General features: G+C 40.1%; 1 protein-coding gene across 3 annotated transcripts; it reads left to right on the top strand.

Annotated features, from left to right (window-relative positions):
• Positions 1–368: 368 nt before the first annotated feature.
• NTAN1 (N-terminal asparagine amidase) lies at positions 369–7,502 on the top strand. Of its 3 annotated transcripts, none has more exons than XM_026076685.1 (9): positions 369–958; positions 1,054–1,119; positions 1,846–1,954; positions 3,097–3,170; positions 4,502–4,555; positions 5,630–5,683; positions 6,278–6,375; positions 6,931–7,044; positions 7,226–7,502. In XM_026076685.1, the coding sequence occupies exons 3-9, from the start codon at positions 1,911–1,913 to the stop codon at positions 7,403–7,405; spliced, it is 618 nt and encodes a 205-aa protein (XP_025932470.1). In that variant the 5' UTR covers positions 369–958; positions 1,054–1,119; positions 1,846–1,910; the 3' UTR covers positions 7,406–7,502. The 3 variants fall into 3 exon arrangements, with proteins under 3 accessions (XP_025932470.1, XP_025932471.1, XP_025932472.1); XM_026076686.1 differs by having other exon boundaries at positions 369–970; XM_026076687.1 differs by lacking the exons at positions 369–958; positions 1,054–1,119; positions 1,846–1,954 and having other exon boundaries at positions 4,447–4,555.
• The last annotated feature ends 978 nt before the right edge of the window (positions 7,503–8,480 follow it).

Raw genomic sequence — 8,480 nt, 5'->3', positions numbered from 1 at the left:
GGAGGCGGCGGGGCCCGGCGCGGCGCCGCCGCTCTGTGCCGCAGGCGGGCCCGGGCTGACGGAGAACGAGGAGAGCCGGCGGGCGGGCAGGCGGGCGGTGAAAGAGGGAGCTTCGGGAGGGCGTCCGGCCCCGATCGGCGTGTCGGTGCCGCGTTCCCGACGCGGACTGCGAGCCGGGAGCTGCTGGGGCCGGGAAGGTGTTTGTCGTACGAGAACGCCTGTTTATAGAACCGAAATTCCTGCAGAAAATTTGATAAAACTGTGTGCAATGTCCCCCCCCCCCCATTTTTTTTTTTAAGCCCCAGGGTGGAAATTCGCTAGCTGCTCATCAGTTCAGCGCAGAGCGCTGCGGCTAGCCAGAGCTGAGCGAGCTGGGTGTGCCGTGCATGCTGTGCATGCTAAGAAAGAGCCACCTTTTGATAAGTCCTAAATAAACGTGCTGGACTGTGGCAGTAGGAGACTGAAACTTTTATATTTCAAAAGATTCAAAGAAGAAGAAACCTGTTTCCTGTCATGATTAAGCATCTAAGATCAACTCTGGTATTAATTGTCTAGTGTAATCTTGAGCAAGTCATGTTATCCTTTTTGTACCTCTGTTTTATCATCTATAAGGCAGGGAAAGGTGGTTTTTTTGTTCTTTGGGTGTTTATTTGTTGTTTTCCTTTTTGGCTGCAGTGATGGGATTTAAAGTGTCAGGAAAGTGAAAAATTCTCAAAATTCAGAACACGCCGAAATACGAAATGTGACTTGTTTTTCTCTGACTTGGATCCCTTTGCTTTTCAGAGGTGATGTTTCTCTCAAGTAATGGATCCTGCAAAATCATCCACTGTAGTCTCTATTATCATTTATCTTTAGGAAAAAGCAAAACTTCTTAGAAGTCAGCCTGCTCAAATTGTGGAACCCAGAGGTCTCCTATATATCCAGCAGAGAGAATTTGCTGTGACTACCCCTAAAGATGGTATGTAGGAAGGTAAAGATTTTTTTTTTTTCCTCCCTGCTGAGGCAGTGCATATGAGAGCAAAGTTCTTACTATGTTTCCGTCCTTTAAAATAGGTTCTGTTTCCATTCTTGGCTCAGATGATGCAACTACCTGCCATTTGGTTGTGCTCCGACACACAGGTACCTTAAATGATGTTCAGAACAAAACCTGTACATTTGAAGTGATGAATCTAGGATCAGTATTGGTTTATGCTGCATTAATAAAATAAACTGTGGTTATGTTTATATAAATTTGAATCTCAAAAAGCTCTGTGATGTATTAATTGACTTGTTCAGAAGTCTGGTTTATTCAGTGTCAGAAGCTCCGTATTCTGTTTGCCAAATCAGCAGATCGCAAATTTGATCTCCTCTAGTGACCAGTGGGTAGTGGCAGTATTAGGTCCAGGCCATCTGCATATACAGGAGGTGATATTCAGCTGTTTGGACAGGGTTTGTGTGCTTCTTTGAAACAGCTGAAGTCCCACTAGGTTGGGAGCTATCCTGGATCTCCAGCACTACCTGCAAGGTTTGGTAATAACAGAGGTTCAGTTTGTGGGAGGACCCTCACTGCATTCCTGAATTTCTGATGTTGGAGATGTTGCCTGATCCTGAGTAGGAGATTATTTGTACCCCTCCACATAACTCGATCTGATTCCTGAGTTGTACTGATTTTGTAATGGGGCACATAAGGAAGTTACTGCAGCCTTCAGTCAGCCCAACCCTTCTGCTGGAGGCTACTGTCCTTAGCAGGGGAAGTGGAAAGGTGGCAGATCTAGTTCTGTCATAAGCTGATGTTGTGTTAAATGATGGTAGTGTAATAGCCTCCAACTATGTAGTTAAGTAACTGTCTTCTCATGCCTTCCTCAGGTAGCGGAGCTACCTGCTTGACGCACTGCGATGGATCAGACACAGAAGCTGAGGTGTCGCTCATCATGAGTTCAGTAAAATCTTTCTCTAACACCACAGAATACGGAAGGTCAGCTCTGCTCTCTTATTTCTTGTGTACAGTTTTTCACAACAGTAACTGCAGTTTGTAAGATGGGGAATTCTGAATATGATCATATGGGGCTCAGACAGGGTAATTGTGCAGGAAATATCTCTTGATCAGGGGCCATATGTGAAATAAAAATTATTTCCTTGATGATTGTTTTGAGGGTATTTTTTAGCAGTGGCTTAAAGTATGGTTCTACTCAGAATAGTGTCTCTGTAAAAATGCCATTGTTAGGTTTCATGTTTACTGTTTCTCAGTGACTTTTATTTCAGATGTGCCTAACTTTCCAAACAGATACTTTCGGTTTTGTGTTTTATTTTTCCTCCCAGACTGTTGGTCTTGTAAACCCCTTTTGGGATCTGAGAATCCATCTGGGATTTTTCTAGCTCCTGCATTTGAAAAAACAAGCAAAATTCCCTAAAACAGAATCTAGTTAACAAGATTCCTCCTGGATGTTCAGGAATCTTTGCATCTGTACTTTGATAAGAACAAAAACTCAATGAAATTGGATGATACAGTCTCTAAAAGCTCATGCTTTGGATTGCCCAGTTTTGAAATGCTGAACTATGGCCCAGTTGTCAGGTGGTATATGCTCACTCTCGCTTTTTTTCTTGTTTGAGACCTGCCCCCCCCCCCCCCCAAACTGGTGTGGTCCATAGTCATTTTTCTAGAAGTTTGGCCAAAAGGATCACAAATGGACTGTCTTTACACAGACACTTCTCGGAGAAGAACCTTGTGGTCCAAGATAGTTGTGAGGAAGCCGCTGGAGCAAGCTGCTTCACACTTAACTAACCCTTTGCTGGGAAATGAAAGATGATTACTAAATTCATGTCCAAAGCTGAGATGCTGACCATTGGAGGTACCACTGGGTTAGATTGAATTGCATGTGTGTAATGCCTCTTAAAGTTCTTAATTTGTGCTGTTTCCTGGATGATTCCTAGAGTATTCGGTACAGAATTACTGACCATAATTTGCAATGTAATACAAATCAACATGGTGCATGTGACTGTAACAAATGAAGCTTCTTGAATGATTGCTTTGCAGTTTGGGCTGGGGATTATTTTGTAGAGCTATTTACTTTGGGATGTCTTTTTAACTGCTGTTTCCTGTTATTCCATCTCTGTTAGGCTGGAAGTGCACCTAGTTGGAGGTTTCAATGATGATAGGCAGTTATCACAAAAACTTACTAATCAGCTTCTTAGTAAGTTCACGTTTTTTCCACTCTCATGTCCAAAAAATAGTTCTGACTGGATTTGGGTAAAGTTTGGTTGTAAACTGAACCTCCTGTCACTTAATGGAAAGAAATCTGGATGCATTTTGGAGGATGCTTTCTCTCCCTGAGAACTTGGTGTGGAGAGGGGTTGGACTTCTGAGGCCAAGTGTGTGGGATGAAGGGTATTAACTTGGTAATTTGTTTGTGACTTATGTTTTAGAGTGTAGAATTGGAGTGCAGTCAGCTGGGCTTGATTCCTGGCTCCGCTGCTGAGATACTGTGTGATTCTGGTTGAGTGTTTTGTTTGCCATTATCTAAATCTATCCGTGTGGGTGACTTCATTAGTTAGTATTCGTTTCATCTCTTACTGTCTGTGGTGGAATTTAATTACTGTTTGAAATTGTCTGATGAAAGATGTCTGTGTGGAATCTGTGTTCTAGAGAAGTGACTGTGGAGCTTTACAAACAAATTGGAAATGTAAGGTATTAGCTTAGTCACTTTAAGTGCTCTGACTTGCTCTAAACACTTTCCAAGTGTGGAGAGGCCTTGGCCGCCGCTGGAATTGGGAAGGGGCAGGGGTACATGTCAGTATTGGAGAGAGGTGGCAAAGGATGATAAACAAAGGTTTGGGGGGGGAAGGAAAAGGGAACCGGCAGAGGTCCTGAGATGCATCCTTGTTGTCCTCTCATCTAGTAATTCCTGTTTGTGTGTGTTGTATGTTGTGTGAGAGTTTTCTTCAGGATAAAATATTTTGATTAATAAGATTTTTTTCAACTTTCCAATTTTCATGCACAAAGTTTAAAATTTAAAAGAACAATCTATTCCTATTGGAAGAAAAAGAGGATTTTTGTTCTGGTGTGTGGGATGGTGAGAAGGAGAATTAAAATACATTTAATGAAAGACAGGGTTTGCTCACTATATATTTAACAATTTATGAAAATACTTTTAAATAGAAGCTGTTAGATATATAGCGAACTAATGGAGAGTTCATGTGATGCCAGAGCTACTTTAAACCAGCATCGGTAAAAGAAATAAGTGGCACAACACTGTATTTTTAGCATGCTTTTGCCATTACAAATGGCTACTCTTTGTAAATTACTGCTATGTGTAGTAGCTGTGGCTTTATTTTATAAAAGTGAGTTTGAAACGCGTCTGCAAAATACTCTTTGCTCTGTTGCCTGTTCTAGGAACAGTGCATTAGGTACTCTCTGCCCATCTGTGCTGCAGTGCGCAGCCCTGATAATGCCCCCTCATCTATATACAGCACCTGCTTTGCCACCAGTCAGTTTTATACATTGCTGCTATCGTTGTTGCTGTAGGAGCATTTGATCTCCAACCTGATGATGTTCATTTAGTGACTTTCTGCGTAACAGGTAAGAAAACGTTTCCTTGGTTTTCAAAGTATCTTTAGCCATTGAAATCAAAGTGCAAGGCTCTTTCCAGGCACAGCTTTACCTGTTCTGTGAGGAAGAGCGGTACAATTCCTCTATAATGATTTGTCAGTTTTAATTTGTTTTTGCTGGGAGTGTGCGGTGATGTCAAATAGGCAACGCAGTGGCAATGTGGGGAATCTCTCCTTACCAAGTGCTCTGGAATTCAGTTGATAGTAGGACTACCTGTGATCATTACCGGGTTATTTCACCTCCTCTTTCCTGTGGAAAGAGACTGTATGTCTATGAATATCTTGAGAGGCAACTGAGAAAGGAACATGCTGACTCTTGATGTTAGACCTTCCTCCCTGCAGTTTTGAATGAGTTTGTAGTATGTGAAGCTGCATAGAGGCAGAAATAACTTCCTTATATTGCATTCAGGTCACGGTATTTCCACCATCTTTGCATTTTGACACAGTTGGTAGCTTGCATCTTTGAAACATGGCATCATAGAAGTTTTGCATTCTGTGGGGTTCCCCCCCCCCTAAATTGCCTCCTTATAAAGCATGACCAGAGTTGTCCCTGATGTTATTAGATAAAGAGTCCTACTCCAAGTCCCAAGCGTGTTGATTCTGACCTATCCCTTCTTTTTCCATATCTCATTTAGGAGATGGATGATTTTGCTGAGTAATAGCACTTGCATGACCTCATTTTTTGGTGTGGCTAAATGTTGAGAAAATAGGAGCTACTTCATACCTTTAGCATATTTCACTATGTTGAGATGGAACCAATACTTTTGTATATGATTTGATTTTTATCTTCATGACCTGTAGGCTCAGAGTGAAAACTTAAAATGCTTTTCATTTTCAGCCTACACAAGATTTTCCTCAGGCTTCCTGGTTTTTGTATTTTTTTTTTTTTTTTTAATTCAACCTCATGTATGTTTTTCTTTATTACGTACAACAAAATGAATGCCTCTCAGAAAAAAAATCCAAAATCGTATGGGTTGGTTTGATGTGGTACTACTCTTTCTTTCTTTCTTTCTTTCTTTCTTTCTTTCTTTCTTTCTTTCAACAGAACTAAATGACAGAGAGGAAAAGGATGTTCACTTTCCAATCATTTATGGAATAGGTGAGTTAAATTCAATTCAGTTATGTTTTGTAATTGGATTGCTTTTCAAATTCTGATCGTAAATAGGCTGCTTTCATGACTAGTAAAGCCTTTCCTAAAACTTAAGGAGTGCTTTTTGAGATGTACATGGAAATGGACTAAAGTTTTTTGGGGGGTTTTTTTGGTACCACAGACTGACACACACACATGCAAGTATTTGTGTACAACTGCAAACTTTTTTTTTTCCCATTTAACTGGCCTTATGATTTTGACCAATGTCAAGTTTCTGCACTAACCTTTGGTTAGAATTCAACCTTCTTTTCACTGTTTACTTTTTTTGTTTCTTTTCTAATTACTTTTAGTATCCCTGAAAGTCTTCATCCAGAGTATTGGCGTACTGTCAAAACAACACTGAAAATAAGCAGAAATATGCTATCATAGGCTAAGAGGTCTGGGGTACTGAAAAATACAAGAACTGTATTTGATATGTTCTAAAACTTAACATATTGCTTCTGCTTACCTGAAACATAGTAGTGTTGGGGTCATGGCTTTTTAAACAAGTGATTTGGAAGAGTTAATCGTTTCTGTATTTAAACTGTTCTTATTTTCTGCCAGCTGTGAATGTTAAAACAGCAGAGATTTTCCCTGCAACCTTCCCAGAGAAAGGGCCAGATGAGGATTTGCGTTCAGCCCACATCTTAACGGGAGCAGCAGTGAGTAAAAAAAACAAAACAAAATGTATTTTTGGTGGAAAGACCGACCAGTTAGGGGCAATGAGCTGTCAAGTTTGAGAAGAATACTTTGGTACTGTTCTGTCAGTAACAAAAGAGATGAGAAAGACAGTGGAGTAGAAGCAAAGGATAGCGATGGAGATCAAACCACTTCTGAGCTTTCAACTATGAGACTAACCCTTGTCTTAGAAGCGCAGAGCTCTTGCACAAGCTGTTACGACTTCAGTAGGATAACTTATGTAAAGAGATTCAGGTCATGGGCGTAAGCTCAGCGGTATCTTCCAATTCTGGGCTTCTTGTTACAGTTGAGGGGGAAGTTTAATGTCTTGAATCCTATAAATCCAATACTACTATTTTGTCAGAATAATTGGCTAATCGTGATGGAGTAGGAATGAAGTCTTGGCTGAGCTGGCACTGAGTAGGTCTTGGACAGAAGCTGCAGCTCAGGGCTTTCAGATCAAGTAGATTTGTGCTCTCTTCTATATAAAGAGTTGTCTAATAGTGAGGTTCCCTGCAATCTGTTCTGTGTCACTACAGCTGACTAACATTTATGATGCAAAGATGGAACAGCTACATATTGGACCTTATTTTTGGAGGCCTTTCCCACATGTGGACTTCTGGTTGGAACAAGATGATAAACAGATCTTACAGGTAATTGAAACTTTTTTTTTTTTTTTTAATCCTAATTGAGTGCAGAGATGGATATGGTCTGTCAAAACTTTTTTTAGGGTACTGCTGGGAAGGGTGGAAAATAATCTTATTAAAAGCCAGAATAACTGAGAACTTCATATTCTGAATCTTAAACAGCTCTTGCTACTATCTTGTTTTTCAGAACCTTTCCACATCGCCACTGGCTGAGCCACCCCACTTTGTTTCCCACATTAGATCTACATTAACATTTTTAAAAGAACACCCATTTCCATCTCATTCCTTATTTCCTGATAGGAAACCTCGCATCTACAAAAAAAATGAAGAAGGGTTGTGGGAACAGGTTTGTAATGACAAGATCTAACCTGGAGAGCAACACCAACTGTTTTAGGGAAGTGTAGCCTTGCCAGAAGAAGAGCAAGTTGTTGTGCAAAAAAAAAAAAAAAAAAAAAAGCATATTTCTGGTAAAAATATGGCTTTTCAAAATAAAATTATTTTGGCAGTAGAATTTTTGGCTTTTTCTGCACTGCTTACATGTCTGAATTATTACTAGTTTGATGTAAGGATTTTTCTGTTGGTTTCACATGATCCTGTGTGAGGTCTCCCTGTTTTACTTTGGTGCTAGCAAGGTCTCCCCAGATCTTGAAATATTTTGAAATTGAGCCTGGTAGTTAACTAACTTCTGCTCTTTTAAACCATTTTTTCTTTCAAAACCTAAGCTGATTTTGGGGAATAACTCAAGACATTTCTGTCTTTCAAAATCCAGATGATTGGTGATGTAGGGTCAGCCTTAATGAATTATATTAAACCTGCAGCTATCCTGACCAGGCTAACATCAATTGATGTATCCAGGCATGGTAAAAAAGCTTGGAAACTGGACTGTCTGTCACAGTTTTACTAAGCAATAGAATTCTTAAGTAATAGGTAATCTCTGAAAAATCTCCTTTTTGGAGAGGGGAAGAAAAAAAAGAAAAAGTATGTTTCCTTCTCATTCTTCTTATAGGCCTAGTGTCAGTCAAACCAGGGCCAAGACCTTCAGGAGCTGTAAGTCATTCTTCATGACTGGGTAATAATTTGTCTAACTTAACATAGTTCTTCTAATAGTCCAGTTTTCAAAATTGTTTTAAACAACTGAAAGGGTGTAAGATATGGGAGAAGTAAGTCTCTCTCCATCCCTGTGCTTTATATTTGTATTTGTCCATGCTGGTCAGTAGCATCACCTTGATTCTCAGGGAATACCCAACTGCGACTGTTTAAAACCCCATCTTTGCTACAGGTAGAGCTTTGTATCGTAACATGCCTTCTTCATTGTAGCTGTTTAGTTGTGTTTCTGTTGCTCTAATACTGTAATTTGATTAGCATAGATCAAGAGGTAGCAGGGGTGAGAAACTGAGACGGTTAAAGTCATTATGGTAAATTTTTTTCCATTTAGAAAACAC

The sequence above is a fragment of the Apteryx rowi genome, unplaced genomic scaffold (genome assembly GCF_003343035.1).
Source record: "Apteryx rowi isolate R43461 unplaced genomic scaffold, aptRow1 scaffold_436, whole genome shotgun sequence".
NCBI lineage: Eukaryota > Metazoa > Chordata > Aves > Apterygiformes > Apterygidae > Apteryx > Apteryx rowi.
The sequence above is the reverse complement of the archived record's forward strand: the minus strand, read 5'-3'. Positions and strand labels throughout refer to the sequence as shown.

Coding starts and splice junctions, on each gene's coding strand:
- NTAN1 (XM_026076685.1), top strand. CDS start 1,911: ATGAGTTCAGTAAAATCTTTCTCTAACACCACAGAATACGGAAG. Junction 6,376..6,930: donor ACATCTTAACGGGAGCAGCA/GTGAGTAAAAAA, acceptor GTGTCACTACAG/CTGACTAACATTTATGATGC. Junction 7,045..7,225: donor ATGATAAACAGATCTTACAG/GTAATTGAAACT, acceptor CTTGTTTTTCAG/AACCTTTCCACATCGCCACT.